We start from the raw sequence: 17,954 nt of genomic DNA, 5'->3' as shown, positions 1-17,954 counted from the left end.
AAGAAAAAAAAAAAGGCTCATTGTTGGAGATACGAAAGACAAGAGAGGTCTGGCGATGGCGACGACGGTGGTGAAGAGCGCGTTGCAGGCGATCCGTGAGAGGGGTCTCCGCAGTTTCTTAAGGGAGCTCAAGGATGATGGCTTCACGTCCGTAGTTCCACTCTCTTCCTTTCTTTTGTTTTTTCGATTTCTTCTAATTTCTATTGTTTCTTCGATTCAAAAATTGGATAACCCACCTTATTTACTGATTTTTTTTCCCTTTCCTTTCCTTCAGGAAATGCTTCTTCGATGGAAACCTTCTGTACGTCTAATTCTCTCTCTTAATAATTTCCAGCTCCTTTTTTCTTAATTGGAAATTTATCATTTCTTTAAAAAATGGAATTAGGAGGTTACTGAAATTGAAATTTCAATAAATTTTAATTAGAATCAATAGAATCCGACTGGAATATCTATTGGATTTAGCAATATGATTATTTTTATTTTACTTTATTTTCACGAGATTTGGATAAATAGAAAGAGAGAAACTGTAACTATCCTTTAAATTTAAGCTAACCGAGAAGAACTAGAGACTTGGATGTAAATCCGCTTGCTTTGGGGAGAAATAATGGAAGCTAGGAATATTATCCAGCTTCAGTGAGATGTTTCTGATTTAAAGATTCTAAATCTACAGCTTGCATAGATATTCAATGGCTGCTGGGAAAGGAAAAGGGGGAAGTGATTTTATAATTAGAAACTGATTCACTGATAAACCATGTGAATAATTTTCTTTTAGCTCCTAAGTATTTAGAAACATTAGGATTTAAACCCCAACTTTCATGGGTCTAATCCATGTTACTTGCATCACATATTATGGGATGAAATGAATTTTTCTGAAGAAGTTTTGAACGCTGACGAGTGGTATGGGCATTTTTAGTGAATCTTTTTGCGATGGCATGAAAGAATGTTTTTTTGCTGGCTTTGAACTATGATGCACCGTTTCATCAGTTATGAGTAAATGCTATCAAGTCCAGACTCTTAAAAGTGATAATGCCCCTTGGCATTTCAGAACCTTGTGAGAATGATAAAAATGTTTGCAGCACTTTCCAGTGTCAGCTCTTGAACCTTCTGTACTTTGTCTGACTTCAGATTTAAGGAAATGATGTTTTCATCCCGTAAAGCCTCAAGAAATTAGATCAATTCCAACTTTCCACCTCAAATACATGAGCTGAAACTCTTTTGTTCTTCTGAGCTTGGTATGTTGCATTTAGAGACATTTGCTTTGGTGGTCTTTCATTGAAACTAACATCTTAGGTTGCCTTTGCATACGCATATGACATTTATGTTGGGCAAATTGACTTGTTCATCTTTCTTCATATAAACCTTACTATACTTAATATGACTTGAAAGAAAAGTTGCTTTCATCCATCCCATGAAGCCTCAAGAAATTAGATCAATTCTGCTTCTCCCACCACAAAGATATGAACCATAACTCTTGGGCTCTTCTATTGAGTTAGACATGCTGTATTTAGTAACATCTTGCCATTGTCTTTCCTTGAAAGTGACATCTTATGTTGCCTTTGCACAACTACGTTTATGTTGGCCATGTCTATATTGGCATTGTAACTAGCATTATTCTTCTTCTGTTGGAGTTTCATTATCCTTAAGTTGGACATATTGTCTTGTTCCTTGTTCTTCACATCAATGCCTCACTTTTTTCTGTCTAGACTCTAGAGTCATCTTAAGAATGAATTATTGAAATAGGCATGGCATTTTTGTAAAAAGCTCATAGAATTCTAATTAATCTCTTTGATTTTCTGGTCTCATAAGACATGTTTGTTTGCTGCAATGCAAGTCAAGAAGCATTGCTTGTGAGTTGTAACCGGTGGGGTATGAATGGCATATGCAATTTTGTTGCCTGTGAATCCTTTCTGACAATTTCTTTCTTAAACCTTTATGGTAGCAAATGATTATCTCAATTTACAATTGTAAGGGAAGGCTATCTAGTCTAGATATCTTCCATTGTTTCCAGGAAGTTGTCAAGCTGGAGTAAATAGGAGCCTTCATTCGCTTATAAAAATCATCTTTCCTGTAGATTAGTTGCTCTTTTTCTTTTCCAGGTTTTCAATTTTACCATTTATATATTTACAATAGAAGGATATCTTTTATATGTCCAGTTCTTCAAGCCCCAGGAGTGTTGTATATATCTTTTTTTTTTATCTAAGTATCCATGAGTCTGAAATTATTTTGGGTATGCTCTCATCATTATTATTTATTTCATCTTTTGATGGCAATTTGATTGGTTGGTCCAGGCAAACCAAAATCCACAATATAGGGGCAACAGTTGTGGGTGTTGATAAATTCGGGAATAAGTATTATGAGAAACTCGGAGACACACAAGCTGGTTAGATTCCTCTCTGTTTTATATGAAGTACATGTTGAAAATGCTAGAAGGAAAATTGGATGATTTAAAATCTGCATTCTTGAGCCTTTAAATACTTGAAATCTACAAGATGGTCCTTTCAGCTGTATTCTCGAGATTATTTTGGTTTTCATATTTCCTTGTCTTGTCTTGCATGCTTGCATTGCATATGGATGTATTTGCTTATAATGATCAACTATATGCAAGCAATAAACACCATCTCTATGAATGTATGTAACGAGATGTCATCGTCTCTAATTTATGTTTATTACCGATGCATACCATTTATGGCATTTGTAGGAAGACACAGGTGGGTTGAATATGCAAAAAAGGATCGTTATGATGCTTCTCAGGTACCACCAGAATGGCATGGTTGGCTTCACTTCATAACTGACCATACCGGTGATGAGGCAAGTCTCGCTTTGACTAAGTTTGCGTTACAGAATGCAAGACTGAGCATGTGCTTAAAACATTTACATATTTTGGTATTGCAGCTTTTGATGCTAAAACCCAAGAGGTACGGGGTGGAGCACAAGGAGAACTTATCTGGTAAGGGGAATGAGTTTATCTACCATTCCAAAGGACATGCACTTAATCCGGGTCAGAGAGACTGGACAAGGTACCAATCATGGCAACCAACCAAGGCTGAGTAGTAATCTTTTGACTTTGCAAGCTGTGGGACGGATGTTTGAATTTTGTTTTTGATGAATAAATATGGGTTGTATTCGTCTCAAAGGATAGCTTTTGGGCATATTTTTTAAATGCAAGAAACTGGAAACTATCAACTTGATATTTGGATGTTGCCAAATAAGTTTGAAATCATCATCTGATATTGTTCAAAATTTTAATCTACATTTTGATGCTTTAATTTATATTCCGGAGTGTAAACTGCATAGGAAATGATAGTCCAGCATATGATCCAATCCAAATAAAATGGGAATAAAGTCCTCTGATCGAATGGTTATAGTATTAGGCCGTATAGTATAGTATTCAGTGTCAGTGGGGTTTAAATGCCGAGTATTAGCATATAGACTATACTAATCATGATTTTCTTAGACTCCTGAGTTAAGAATAGGAATAATTTATATTAATTATAATTTCTTGGCGGAATTTGGTATCCCCAGCCAATTCAGTGATATAACAAAAGAGAACTATGATTCAATATTAAAACAAAAGAATCCTATAAATACCTTTTTGAAAAGGGTAATTTACACCTTAGGTCATTAAACTATTAGTTAATTTATGTTTTGGTCACTTAGTTTCAAAAAGTTATAAAATATTTATTGAATTATTTGAAAGTCCTCATTTAATTAGTTGAATTATTTGAAAGTTTTTATTTAAGTCACTAGATTGGATTGTTTTGTTTTTATTTTAAAAAGTCGTCTAACGAGCTCCAAGTGATGATTTGACGATCGATATGGTAGATCAATACCCACTGACAAGTAAAAGAGCATATCTTAGATCCAAGTCAATTTGATAGCTAGAGACAGGGATTGGAGAAGAAAGCTATTTGGATTTGGTTTGCAAATTTGTAACGTTCAATGCTATTTCATGAAAAAATTAAACTGTAAAGGAGAAGGGGGAGAGACCTTTCGACTAGTGCATGTGGTGCAAATAAAGAAGGCAATACAACAACAATTTTAATAGCCTAGTGATTTAAATGAAAACTTTTTGAATGGTTTAGTGACAATTTTGTAACTTTTTGAAGTTAAGTGACTAAAATGTAAACTTACTAATAATTTAGTGATATTGGGTGGAATTTGCCCTTCTGAAAACTACTATCTTAAAAAAAGAAAAGAATTATCCATTTTGTAGTATAACCTTAAACCGACTGATTCGCTGAATAACTTTTTTTTCACCTTCACCTACAATTTTTGGACAAGTTTAGTGCTAAGACTTGTGAGGAAGGGGTGGGCCTAAGAGCCCAAACCAAGACAATTCACAAAATATATAGGAGTGGGCCTAACATAAAGCTTACTACAATCCCCTTTAAATAAATTTATTAAACTTGGATAAATCATAGAAGAAGAACCGAGTTTTAGGGTTTTGGTAGACAAGGAAAAAAGAAGAGAAGAATGGCAAAGTGTTTCAACGTGGTTCAGAAGCAGAAGAGAGCGCAAATAGCGGAGAGAAAAAGATTAATTCATGGTGACCCTGCAACTAAGAAGCTAAAGAACAAATCCCAATCACTCTCCGTCTCTGGAAAACGCAAACGCAAGCTTCTCAAAAAATGGCGCAGGGTATGATTGCTTTATTTTAATGTCTTCCCATCGAAAATCACTTTTTTTTTGTTCTTTTGCTATATTTGATGGGATATTTGTTTAATGGATTATTTGGGTTTTTCTTTAAAAATAAATATTTGGTTTATTATTGTTGTTTATTATTATTATTATTATTATTATTTTGTTATGAATGATAGGAGCAAAAGGAGGTTATAGAGAAGGGTTTGGTGACTATGGAAGATGTGGAAATGGTGGCTGCTGAAGGTTTGGAATTTTACAAATTTGGGTTAGCTGTTAGGTGCTGAATGCTGATTGATAAACTCAAAACCAAATTAAATTTATAAGCTTATAAGCTATATTATAAAAGCTGTTTGATATACTAATATAAGTTTTAAGTATACCCTGCAATTACCATGTAGTGAATCCCTCACAATTCTGATCCTCAAAAACATGGATCCTTACATAATTTTTGTGTTTTGATTGTATAATTGTAGTAAAAGTAATTGCAAGTTAAACAACATTCATTCTATGTTAAGGCTAGTTAAATAGATTGGTTGATTATATTTGGTTTACATTATAATTATAATGTGATCCTAAAAAAACAGGTACAACTGAAGATGGAGGCACATCCCAAGATGCCACCATCAAAGTGCCAACAAAGTTCCCCATGAAGAAGAATTTGAAGCTCAAACGCATTAATCGAAAAGGTAACCCAATCCTCTCTCATGCACCATTCTCACTTGTTATGTTACCTGGACTCGAGGCATGTGTTGGCCATGTTTGTGGAACATGAATAGCCTAGTCACTGTCAATGCATTATTCTTTGGTTTATGATGTTAGTTTTGGGTTGAGTTTTTGTTTGTTTTTCAACCTCATTATACAACAGGGAAAAAGAAGGGTGGTAGTTCAAAGGCTGGGATTGAAGCTGCTTCAGTGGATTCCATGGTAGAATAAGTTTTCGAGGACTCAGTAGTGCTGTACCATTTTGTGTAGAAATCAACTTGGTAATGATATTTGGTAGCTAATGCAATTTTTATTTTATTTTATTCCATTAGTAGCATCTATGCTTTGCACACAATTGTTCTTACCTTAACAGTCATGAGCAAAAGATGTTTGGATGTTAAAAAGTCGTGAGAAATTGGATCGATATTTTTCTTTTTACATCATTATATTTTCTTTTTAAATTTGTTGCTTTTAATTTTAAAATGTAAGAACTGTGAATTTAGATCATCCATAGCATATTTTCCCATGTTCGGTTTACCGATGATGTTTGATTTTGTGATTGTCTTTTTCAATCAACAATTTCATCTTTTAAGGTTCAAATTTATCTTCTTTCCTTGGGAACGCAATGTGTTGAACTATTAGTTTATATTTTTTAAGAAAACAATTAGTTGTAATTTTGTCTCAAATGTTTTCGAGAACATTTGATTCATCCGGTATATTTTTAAATTTTAAAATTCAAGTTTAATTATTGAATCTATTAAATTTGTTGGTGTAATAGTAAAAAAAACTAAGTAGTTATATAACAAGCAACTAATATTGTACTTTTAATGGAATTAAATGTTGATTTATTTTTAAATTCAATAAATAAATATTTAATTTCTTGAAATAAAAATAGGAATCAAATTTCAAACATGGATTAAAGGGTTAATAAATAGTTTGTTCTCTTTTAACTTATTTATTTATATTTAGTTGATATTTAAATTTTTAAAAAATTAACTGATACTTAAATATGAAAATTTTCACACTTTGATGCTTTGGTTGGAACCATTAGAATGCAATGTTGTAGCATGACATGTGACAAATATTAATAAAAAATATTTCACAAGAGTAGACTTGAATGAATAGTTTCTAGATTTAGATGAATCTAGAAATTAATTTGTTTAGGATCATTTTAAACATAATTTATTTTTAATTTTTCGTTTTTGTATTTATACGATATTTTTTTGCACTGTTCTGGATAAATTTTCATCTTCAACGGTCATCAACTTTGCTTTACTTTTGTTCAAATATCTATTTTTATCCCTCACTTTTATCCACTATATAAGTGAACCATGGAAAACCCAACAAAGTTTATTTATACATTATTTTGGTAAAATATTGGTCTATAAAATATATAAAATTATTAAAAGATAGATCCGAAATAAATTTGACCCTATATATAATGAGTAATGACTCAACTCAGCTTGTGAAAGTACCAAGTAGAAATTGTCTCTTTAACGTAACCATAAATTCATCAATCTCCGAATATTCAAACTTATGAGCTCATACCAATTACTTTAATATATATATATATATACGCACTTTTAATGATTTAAAAGCTAAAATAGATAACCAAAAGGCAATGTTCGATAAATTTGCACCCACAAGTATGATAAAATGAAATAGTTCCAAAAAAATAACTCCTTGAAATTATTAAAAGTAACGTATTAAATTCATAATCCATATCCAAAAGCATAACTCTTAGTCCAAGATGAAATTTGCAGTAAGCAACTGAATCAAAATTGTACACTCACTTCACTATATTTCTAGAGTTGAGAAATTGCACCACAAAATACATTTTCCCTAAAGCAAAACTCAGTAATTTAGAGAATTCTAGCAAGGGAATACAAATAAAATATAACCAAATGTTGTGTTCTTCCTCGATAATTTGGAAAACATCTCACCAAGTTCTTTTCATTACCTGGTATTAATTCAATCAAACATATTGGGAAGTGGTCTCACAGCCATAAATGCATCCACCATCTGGAATAACATAACAAAGGAGACCCCTATCAGTTCTTGACCTTGATGATCAGACAATACATGATATATCGATGGAGTATTTCAAGAACCTCACCTCATCCGTTACTGCTGCTCGAGCCCTTCGATGTCTTTCTACTATTTCAGTCAAAACTTCTATCAGTCGCTTTTTCACCTCACCTGTAAGCATGCGTCCTGCACCGTACTCCTAGCAGATGACAAGTAGAATGTAAAGAACCAAGAAACAACAACAAAGAACCTGGCAGTTAAAGCAACGATTGGACACAATGAAAACACTGACAGCAGCACGCTTACCTTCTTTATGTGCTCAAGTTCAGCATCATCCTCAAGGAAGAAGTTAAGATATTTAATTGGTATATCTACCTGAAGCCCACTCAATCAAAATAAAGTTTTATCATTTAGTATTTAGCAACATACTAGGCAAAAAGCAAATAAGAAAAGAAAATAAAAAACAAAGGAAACTAAAATGTTAACATCTTCTGCAAAGAAATATCCTAAGTGAGCTTCTGAATAGATGCTTAAATCTCTCCCTAACATGCAGACAAACGAACACACAACCATTAATCCTAGCCCAGAAGAAAAAAGGAAACCAGAATACCAACAACTTCTGCAAAGCTAAACAACAACCTGTGTTTGTGTGGAAGCATGTGCATTTGGATTGATATGTGTCTGTGTGAGCATTTTCTAGGCAGCTAATATACATCTAATGAGGAAGCCAAATCACCATCCTTGGATGGTAACAAAATTATAAAGAGAAACCTTCCTCATAACATGCAATACCTAAAAGCTGAAGCACAAACTAGCAAGAAAATTTTATCTGATACCTTTAACAAGGGATCAACAAATCCATTACCTCAAGATTTGCCCCATATTGTCTGTGTTTTTCTATGGTTTCTTGTCCTCCAGTAAATGCATGCTTGTTTACCTAAAGACAAATGCCAATTACAGCATGTTGAGAGATCAGTCGGAGCAAGTAATTAATAGTAATCTATTTTATCTTTCTCATTGCTGTAAGCTTTCCTTGTAATTGACTCCTTCAGTCATAAAATATTTGCAACAAGAACAGCCTATATAGTTATCACTTATCATATGAGATAACAGTGCTAGAAAATGAATCAAGAAAAAGGTGATATGCAGAATTTGCAATAACACAGCAAACTAAAGCAAGAAAGTGAGAGGAACAAGAAAAGCAGATTTAATCTGAAGGACTAATAGATCCAATCCAACATGCTATTCCGAAAGCAGTACTAGAGAAAGTCAGAAAGTAGCCAAGCAGAATGACAAGGAATTTCATGAACAAACCTTGTATTTAATGTCCTTCGCAGAATCAGTCACATAAATTGCAGAATTTGGATCACTAGCTGACATTTTCCCCGTTTCACCCTGCAGTTATGTGTACAAAATGACTTGGCTGTTGTTTTAACTAGATAAGAATTACAAGTAAATGAATCTATAGAGGCAAATGTAGCACATTTCAGAAAGAACGTGGCTTCACATTCAATATTCTGATGCCTAACTTCATGTCTGGGTTATCTCATATAAAGGCCATTTGAAGACAACAGAATGGTAATCAAAATACTTGATGACCATGTCCAGACGCATATTCCACGAAGAGCCTCCTAGTAATAAAACCCTCTACCATAAGCTTACGGAATTTGAAACATAAATTTTTTTACAGCAAATGCAATGCCATAATGTAGACAATATGCATTTTTTAAGCTTCCAGTCTCAAATGAAACATCAAGAAAAATACCTAATCAAATGAAGGAGCTCAAAGTAATACAAGTCAAGATTGCTTTATGCATAAAAAGAAGCTATAGCAAATACTTCTTTGCCTAAAAGTTAAAATTGTGAAATAACTGCACAAGCCATTAAAAACTTTTATGTACAATCAAAAGACAGAAAAAAAGGCAAAAGAAAGCGATACAAAACAAAATAGATGGGTACAATATCAAACTTTGGCCACATACAAACAATAGACTTTGTATTGCAAAGTCATAGGCCATAATATAACGTGAAAACATTGTTACAGGAAATAACCCATTCGTCAATAATCGATCTTTATCCAGCAACTACAAACTTATGATGAATTCATCTGTATATAATTATCTTAGTAATGTTTCTATGCCTACAAAGAATACCTGGAGAGCGGGGAAGAATAATGATTCAATCAATGCAGGCTTGTGATACCCTATCCGAGGGGCAACATCTCTTGTCATTCTAAAATATGGATCCTGTGCACCAGCAATAAAAAAAGGAAAAAAAATGAAAAATATACCTGCACACAAACACAGCTAGAAAAAAAAAATTCAAAGGGAAAGGAATGACGAGATGATCATTTAAAATAACTAAGATAGTCATTAGTTTTCACCAATTGTCAACAAACAATTAAATAATGAATTTTGATAAATTTCAGAATTACTTTGACTTAAGGCTTTCTTTAAGGCCAAAAGACCCAACATCTGATTTGCACCAATTGTCACTGTTTCACAAATGAAAGGAACTATAAAAGGCTATTGTGAGCCCATAACAAAGTGCATGGAGCAATACATAAAACTAAGAACTAAAATTCAGAAACCACGGTTATCATATCCACAACCATATACTGTTAACTAGATTCAAGTAAGAGTTAATATGCTGTACTTGTATAATTAAACATAGAAGAATCTAAACAAAGCACTGAACCTGATCAATTGCACATGGAATCAGACAACGTAGATCATCCTTGCCAGAGAATAGATGTGGGAATGAAGAGGGAAATGATGGGACAGCCTGCACCAATAGAATGTAAGCATAATCATCAACACAGGCATATATTTGACAGAAATAGGTTAAAAAAGACCGAAACAGCAGCTAGAGTTCCTTGTAAGTGGCCAGTAGCCAAATTTTAAAGAATATATAATGACGAACAGCATCTGAAGCTCGCACTAAAGCAAAAGCAGCAGTAAAAAAGCTTAAAAATTAAAGATTTCATCACTGCAGCGCAGTCATCACAAACTGGTGAATGCTGGAACAAAGAAACATACCTGCACAGGTGGAAAGCTAACTTTTCCAATATGATCCTCTCCCGTGAATCCAAATATGCCAACAACCTAAATATAACCAGAAAGGAATATAGTTACTCAAACAATGAGGTCAATGGCTCTTCCAGTCACAAAGAAAAGAATACAAATAACACCTTGTTGTATGTGACACACTTGGCAACCTTGACCATGTTTTTATAGAAGGCACTGCCAAATCAAAAGAAAGAGAAACCTATAATTATAATTAGCCTCCAAACGCTAGTCCAAGAAAAGGTTGGAAAGAAATGCTTAACAAATACTCTGGTGTTTTTCATACCCCCCAACATAATCAAAGTCTGAGAATATGAATGTCTTTGATATATCAAAACCACAAGCAATGATGTCTTTAGCATTCTCACGGGCGAGTCGTTGGCTCTCCTCCACAGAAAGATTTTTCCACATGCACTTCTCGTCATCAGTCAGTTGTATAACAAGAGGGACCTTGAAAGCATCTTGCAGGTATCTGCAAGAAACATCAAGCATTGACCAAAATTAACAAAATTATGCATATGACCAATCTCAGAAACATAAAACAAAATTTATTTTCCTTCTAATTCTCTGTAAGACCACAAAAGCAATTAAACCCCAATCATTTAGGAGCAATTACTAGAACCTGTGAGTAAGCTTCCCACTGATTTATCTCCTTTTAAGATAAATTCAGAAAAATAACTACTTACTAATAATGAAATACTTCTACGTACATATTCAAATGAATCATAGTTCGATTGAGCCTTCAGTTAATAAAAATTACACCTAATTGCACAATTTCAGTTCCTTTTTCGTTTATAGGAAATGAGCAATTAAGAAGATGGAAAAAGAAGTTACTTGGTAAACATGAAAGGAATCAAATGGCCCAAATGCAGAGCTTCAGAAGAAGGTCCTCGACCAGTATACAAATAAAACTTCTGCCCTCGCTCGTAGGCATCCAAAATATCATTGAAATCGCGATGGGCAAAGAAAACGCCACGGCGGAGGAAGACGTGAGGGGGACGAGAAGTGAGGCGTTGGACGCGGTCAACAAAGGATTGATCCAGCCTTTGGCAGCCGAATTTGTCAATGAGCTTATCGTAATCGATCTTACCGCCGTCTTTGGCCGATACTTCCCATGGATTCACAACTTGGTCTTCTTCTTGCTGGGGATTCTGGTCCTCTACCTTCTCCATTGTGGCTTCGCAATCGTCACTGAGAAATAAAAGGAACTGATTGGATGTATTTTGCTATATACTAGGTTACGGCGACGGCTATATGAAACTGTCCACTGTCCTATCGCACCCGACACCAAATTTTTAGAATTCGGGTTTCATCCGATCCGCTCTGCTCCGGTTTTTTTATTTTTTAAAATTTTAAAGAAAGATCAAAGATAAATTATATTCAAAGCTTATCTATACGTCACATTTTGATTTTCTTTTTTCAATTTAATCATTTTAATTAATATAATTGTTGAAATCAGTCACTATCATTAAAAGTCTAGTGCTCAACACATGTTTACTTGTCACTAAAATTAGTTCGAAGCAAATTTTTTTATTTTTCTTCTCTTTATAGTTAAGAAATTAGAATTTGTTTCTCAATAAATCGTAATATTATTGACCTTTTGGAGGATCCCTTCATTAGGTATTTCTGTAACAACGACTTTTATAGTTCTCAACCAGCACATGAGAATCAAAGTGATCCCATTCCAATCATTGCAATTGTTTCCCGTCACTGAGAAAAATCATTCATTCATTCATTAATTTATTTCATGCTAATAACTCTAATTTATCGATACATTCTATTTGAGAAAGTTTTTCCCATTTATAATTGAAGGTTTTGATGTTACAAAACTTGAGATTCGCGGAAGACTGAGGATGATCTGTCATGCTATTCTTACCGTTGAACCAAGTTGTACTACCCTAGGCCTTCAATATCAAATGTTTGAGTAAGTTTTCGTATACTTTTTCCCCCCTCTCCTTTCTTCTTTCTCAGTTCTTTAATTATTTAATTACAAGACTTTTGGTTATGAATGTAAAGCTCATTTTGATGCACTTCCCGATAGTTTCTGTAAAAAAGCATAGATGATGTGAAGTAGGCTATGGTTTCTCCTTTTCTGAGGCACGGAGGGAAGAGAAAAAAAAAAGTGATTGGACTAATTATAAAGAAGTCCCTATCTTTAGTTAAAAGCTAAAAGAAATGTTGCTACAGTCACTCAATGGGCTAATGTGTTATGTCAGCAATTCATTAATGAAAATTTTAATGGCAATAACTAATTTGAATAATATCTTAATTAGTGTGACTAAATTGAGAAAAAAATTTATAGTGACCAAAATAAGATAAACCTATTTTAGAGTGACTTTAGGTGTAGTTTATCCCGAACTCAAAGTTCCGATGACTAAGATTGGAACTTCTAACAAATTTCTTTACTTTCGAATTTGATTTTATTGGTAAAAATATTTCTCTAGTCCCTCTCAATTTTGATATTGAGCAAATTGGTGCTTCTAAAAAAATCAAAGTAATTTAATATTTGTCAATTTTGAAAGTGAGCAACTAAGGACAATTAATTATAATGTTAATATTTTTCCATTAATTTTACATAAATTTAACTGGTATAACAATAAATTTAGCTTTCATAACTTACACTTTCTATTAATTTGGTCAATATTTAACAAATTTAGCTTGCAATATTTTTGTAAATGTGTAAATATTGAAGCTAAATTTGTTGATTTTCTTATTTAAATTCAAGACCAAATTAACAGAATATATAAAGTTCGAGCTAAATTTTTATTATTTCAATCAAAATTATACACAATTGATGAAAGATATTAATGCCATAATTAATTGTCCTTAATCACTCACTTCTAAATTTGACAGGAGTTCAATTGCTCCAATATTTTTTTTAAAGAAACTAATTTACTCATTTTCAAAATTAATAGGGACCGGAGGGGTTTTTATTTTTTTTATTCCTAAACAATTTTACAGTAATAAATAACTCCAAATTTGAAAAGTCGATTCGGAAAAAGTTAAGGCCAAACTCGTTCCAATTTAATCAGAAGGTCGAAATTCCAACTCCAAATAGTTTGAGATTGAGATGATTGAATTTAAACAACCCTCAACTTTAAAAAGTGAAGCTTGAAATAACCTAAACTCTAACTGAAACTTAATAGTAAAAATAAATAAATGAAATTGGTGATTATATATTTTAATAAAACTTTAATTATTAATTTATTCTAATTGTATATATTTTAAAATAAAACTTTAATTTACTAATATTTTAATAAATTAAGTATATATTTGTATAGGATAAAATAGTACTGTTTGAGAAAGTAAAATTACAATTATTGTAATAAGAACTCCATAAATTATGGTATACTCATGATGTGAGTGAAAATTTTATATAAAAAATTGATACAAAATCAAATATAGCTTTAGTTAAAAATGATAAACTTGGTTGTAAAAATCATTATACTATATGGGTTCAGTTCTCATCATTCCCATAGTGTGTATGTAATCTTTCAACTAAGTTGAAACTTGATTGATAGGTGACGTCAACTGTTATTAGCATCTAATTTTTAAGTTCCTCCTCAATTTTTGCGAATGTGAAATTCATGTCTACTAAAGTCAAAGGCAAAGTAAAAGTCACACTAAAGAAAAGGCAAGAAACAAAGTATTCTTACCTAAAGAGTGTGATCGAGTAGATGATCCCAACTATTACAAATATTAATGCTTGATTAGCCACCCTTTTAAAAAGTGCTTCGTGATGAAAGAGAAGATCATGCAACACTATGAATAGGGAAAATCGAGTTTGAAGAATAAGCAACACCCTCAAAATCAATCACTATGGTTTCTCAATCTAATATGATGGAGAAAACCATAACATTTGGCTCTTTCAATCCTACTACATTAGCTTCAAGCTCAAGCAAGATGGTGGATTTCTTAAGAACTAAGGCAATTGTTCGTTCCCAATATTCTGAATGATCATTGTTGGACTCCAATCACATGGTTTCTCAATCTAATATGATGGAGAAAATCATAACATTTGGCTCTTTCAATCCTATTACATTAGCTTTGAGCTCAAGCAAGACGATGGATTTTTTTTGTTCCCAATATATCCAAATGATCATGGTTGGATTCTACTCACATATGAAAGAGGCTAATATAACATGTTTAGAATGAACCAAGTTGAGCTTTTTGGAATTTTTTAGGGTTAAGTATAATTAAAGTTTGTTCTTTTAGAGTGTTCTGAACAGAATAGACTCAATAGGTGACAAATCACATCTAGCCTAAAAAAGTTAGTGGTGGTTCACATGTTTAGAACGAATCAAGTTTTAGCTTTTTGAAATATTTTTGGCACGTCATGAAAATGTCTATCAATCATCTTATACATAAAAGATCTTTAAAAAAATTCTACATGGGTAAAGCACATGCATTAAGTATTCCAATGGTATACGATCACTAGATGTGAATAAAGATAAATTTCGTCCTTGTGAAAATGATGAAGAACTTCTTGGTCCTGAAGTACCATAAATAGTTCCATTGGAGCATCAATGTATTTGAAAATAACACATGAGCTAATATAGCATTTGGTAAGTTTGCTAGTAAGATTTAGTTCGTCTCCAACATGTAGATATTGAAATTGACTTAAACATATTTTAAGATAGCTTAGAGGAATAGTTGATATGAAGTTATTCCATTCAAATGAAAATCTCAATTAGTTAACTTTGTAGATGATGTATATTAATTAAATCCACAAAAAGGTAGATCTCAAACAAAATACTTATTTGCATGTCGAGGTACAACCATATCATGATGTTCAAAAAACATTAGCTTCTGCCTCTTGAAATTATGAAGAAATAATTGCAACGCATGAGGCTAGCCAAGCCTTAACATATCAAAAGATATGTAGCTTATCTCTAAAGGAAAATAGCATCTTATACAAAGATGATGTAACATTTACAGCTCATTTAAAAGGAGTATTCATCAAAAGAGATAGAACAAAACATATTTCACTAAAATTATTCTTCACTCATGATCTTGAGGAGAAGAACGATATAAAAGTTCAACAAATTCATTCTAATGATAATTTGATAGATTTGTTTACTAAGACATTACGGATTGAAACATTTGAAAAGCTAGTATAAAGAGTGGGAATGCATCGACTGAAATATGCTAAGTAATATATATATACATGAAAGGTAAAGAAAATGTTTGTTTCGAAGCAAGTAATTAAACATTTAATGGTTTAGACACAATATTGTCCAATAATACACGTTTTTCTCATACTTGTTGAAACATCTTCTAAAGTTCCAATGACTGCAGTAAACTGGGGCGGATCATTACTTGTGCATTTTTGTATAAGCCTACAAATTACAACACCAATATATTATTAACAATTAGAAATAATTAAAAAAGGAATTAAGATAATTTAACTTAAAATATTAATAATAACTTACTCTTGAATTCCTTTTGGGCATCTGCTTGTTGGAAACTTAATTTCGAAATCAACAAAATTCAAATTTATATAGTCAAAGTTGATGTCCTGTCTTCCTTCTAACATCTGTGCCACACTCATATTTTCAATCATTTATACATACACAAAGTATATTGGTTTAAACAAATAATAGTTATTGATTCTTAATTTATGTTGTAATTTAATATTATTTTAAGATAATTGAGAACAGACCTGGTAAAGTATGAAGCCAAATGCACGAACATCTTTTTTGGTGTCACAAATTTCATTTATTTGAGCTGTGAAAAAGAGAGAAATGAATTAAATTATTAAAAACATGATATAAAGCTATGGAACTGAAGATGCGAAGTTGGGGACATACAGGCGTCTTGATTTGGTTGTATTTGTTCATACAGCATTTGAACCCAATACTCCCCAATTTTTAAGTGCCCACTTTCATCTTGCAATAAATTTCTACAAGACCATAATTAGTTGTTTATAATCCAGTAAAATATAATCTAAAATACATTAGAATAAAATGATGTTTTGTTAATAATCTGTGAAGTTTGGATCAAATTAAAATTTCATATATACAACTACACATTAAACCAATGTTCATATATAGTTTCGAGATATATCTGAAATTATTAATTAATATAATAATATAATTACACTTTTAACCTTTTAACAATTTATGATTAATTACTTATAGAATATAAATAGGGGGTAATACATACCTGGGATCCAAATTGTTATGCACTATTGGCTTGGGCTTGTGCTTGTGAAGATAATTCATTCCCCTATACAACATTTAAATAATTAAAGCAGGCCATTGACAACATTTAAATAATATGGGAACTTTTTTTTCTTTTCATATTTCAATATTAAGATAATATAAAATAAATAAATTATACTATCCATGTTAAGCAGTATTTAAAAAAAAAATCACGAATAGATATAAGTAAAAATAAAGTTACCTAGCAATATCAAGTGCATAACGCAAAGCAGTGGGGAAATCAAGACGACCTTTCTTTTTCAATATAAGATCCAAATTATCCTAGGTTTACCATTAAAAGAAACGAAATTGGATTGGATATAGATATATTTGTTTGAAGAAATAACTTTTATGTAAACCTAACAATAGCAATAACAATATATAATTATTAATTTTTAATGTTAATATATAAATAAAAAATTTTAATCTAGATATACAACGACCTCCGGACAGTAACATTTCCAAGTGTGAGAATGGAGTGAAGTGGAGTTCGATATTACTAAATCCATCATCGTTCCACTATTAATATGTTTTGTCTTGATTCTCGTACTATTTCATTGTGGATATTAAAACTTAAATACTATTATCACCTCTATCAATGTTAAAATATCTATAATTACTCCACCTCATCTTCTCAATTTGATATTTATTAATTGCTAGTATGATTCCCACACTTACATTAGAGTAAAATTTTGAAGATTAAAATGTGCTTTAAGTCTCTATACACATTTGGAATTTAGTCCCTACTTTCATTTTTAGGAATTTAATCCTCTACTTTTTTAATTTAAAAATTTAGGGCAAGTTGATATCACTATTAAAATTCTTATAAAATAAATTTACTAGAGTGACATTTTAAGATTAAATATATATTCACTTGATAATCATACATTAATAGAAGTAACGTGGAAAATGCTAATTAGAATTTTTATCTTAAAATGCTCGTTTGAACTCGTCATGATAATTTTTGTTGTTGTAATGTTCTTAAGAAAATTGACGTCAACATTTGATTAAAACAATTAACAATATTAACTATTTAAACTAACTAATGATGTTATAAAGAAAGAGTAGTTAATTAAAAATAAAATAAAAGCAGGGAAATTAATGTTAAAGTGAAAGGTATTACTTTGGGTAGATATTCAGTAATCAAAATCATTTCCTCTCCTTGCACAATTGAACCCAGGAACTGTAAGATATTGGGATGTCGAAGTTCTTGCAACAGTGTATTATCCTTGGAAGACAATATCCTGACCAAACCCAACTTTAAAACATTACATGCTTCAATTTCTGAAATTCTTCACAGACATACATACATGCA

General features: G+C 31.8%; 3 protein-coding genes and 1 long non-coding RNA gene across 4 annotated transcripts; 2 read left to right on the top strand and 2 right to left on the bottom strand.

Annotated features, from left to right (window-relative positions):
* LOC105799291 (probable NADH dehydrogenase [ubiquinone] 1 alpha subcomplex subunit 12) lies at positions 1–3,270 on the top strand. Its single transcript, XM_012629757.2, has 5 exons — positions 1–147; positions 275–301; positions 2,289–2,380; positions 2,699–2,808; positions 2,893–3,270. The coding sequence occupies exons 1-5, from the start codon at positions 56–58 to the stop codon at positions 3,049–3,051; spliced, it is 480 nt and encodes a 159-aa protein (XP_012485211.1). The 5' UTR covers positions 1–55; the 3' UTR covers positions 3,052–3,270.
* A 1,135-nt stretch (positions 3,271–4,405) lies between these two features.
* On the top strand, positions 4,406–5,781 carry LOC105799292 (uncharacterized). Its single transcript, XM_012629758.2, has 4 exons — positions 4,406–4,638; positions 4,818–4,884; positions 5,226–5,327; positions 5,507–5,781. The coding sequence occupies exons 1-4, from the start codon at positions 4,474–4,476 to the stop codon at positions 5,572–5,574; spliced, it is 402 nt and encodes a 133-aa protein (XP_012485212.1). The 5' UTR covers positions 4,406–4,473; the 3' UTR covers positions 5,575–5,781.
* A 1,251-nt stretch (positions 5,782–7,032) lies between these two features.
* Positions 7,033–11,761, bottom strand: LOC105799290 (tryptophan--tRNA ligase, cytoplasmic). Its single transcript, XM_012629756.2, has 11 exons — positions 11,271–11,761; positions 10,723–10,908; positions 10,562–10,613; positions 10,410–10,475; positions 10,069–10,155; positions 9,525–9,617; positions 8,686–8,766; positions 8,237–8,308; positions 7,678–7,746; positions 7,460–7,570; positions 7,033–7,365 (listed from the first exon to the last, which is right to left on the bottom strand). Exons 1-11 carry the CDS (start codon positions 11,606–11,608, stop codon positions 7,315–7,317), a joined length of 1,206 nt encoding a protein of 401 aa, XP_012485210.1. The 5' UTR covers positions 11,609–11,761; the 3' UTR covers positions 7,033–7,314.
* A 4,337-nt stretch (positions 11,762–16,098) lies between these two features.
* LOC128032433 (uncharacterized) lies at positions 16,099–16,694 on the bottom strand. Its single transcript, XR_008188574.1, has 3 exons — positions 16,602–16,694; positions 16,247–16,338; positions 16,099–16,163 (listed from the first exon to the last, which is right to left on the bottom strand). It is a non-coding gene; the product is annotated as an uncharacterized LOC128032433 (long non-coding RNA).
* Between the last annotated feature and the right edge of the window lie 1,260 nt (positions 16,695–17,954).

Source organism: Gossypium raimondii, chromosome 9 (assembly GCF_025698545.1).
Source record: "Gossypium raimondii isolate GPD5lz chromosome 9, ASM2569854v1, whole genome shotgun sequence".
Classification (NCBI taxonomy): Eukaryota; Viridiplantae; Streptophyta; class Magnoliopsida; order Malvales; family Malvaceae; genus Gossypium; species Gossypium raimondii.
The sequence above is the reverse complement of the archived record's forward strand: the minus strand, read 5'-3'. Positions and strand labels throughout refer to the sequence as shown.

Excerpts from the sequence above, each read along its gene's own strand:
- LOC105799291 (XM_012629757.2), top strand. The coding sequence starts at position 56 with ATGGCGACGACGGTGGTGAAGAGCGCGTTGCAGGCGATCCGTGAGAGG. Across the intron at positions 148-274 it reads CTCAAGGATGATGGCTTCAC|GAAATGCTTCTTCGATGGAA; the intron begins GTCCGTAGTTCC and ends CCTTTCCTTCAG. Across the intron at positions 2,381-2,698 it reads ACTCGGAGACACACAAGCTG|GAAGACACAGGTGGGTTGAA; the intron begins GTTAGATTCCTC and ends TGGCATTTGTAG.
- LOC105799292 (XM_012629758.2), top strand. The coding sequence starts at position 4,474 with ATGGCAAAGTGTTTCAACGTGGTTCAGAAGCAGAAGAGAGCGCAAATA. Across the intron at positions 4,639-4,817 it reads TTCTCAAAAAATGGCGCAGG|GAGCAAAAGGAGGTTATAGA; the intron begins GTATGATTGCTT and ends TATGAATGATAG. Across the intron at positions 5,328-5,506 it reads CAAACGCATTAATCGAAAAG|GGAAAAAGAAGGGTGGTAGT; the intron begins GTAACCCAATCC and ends ATTATACAACAG.
- LOC105799290 (XM_012629756.2), bottom strand. The coding sequence starts at position 11,608 with ATGGAGAAGGTAGAGGACCAGAATCCCCAGCAAGAAGAAGACCAAGTT. Across the intron at positions 10,476-10,561 it reads AGTGTGTCACATACAACAAG|GTTGTTGGCATATTTGGATT; the intron begins GTGTTATTTGTA and ends GGTTATATTTAG. Across the intron at positions 8,309-8,685 it reads CGAAGGACATTAAATACAAG|GTAAACAAGCATGCATTTAC; the intron begins GTTTGTTCATGA and ends ATTTGTCTTTAG.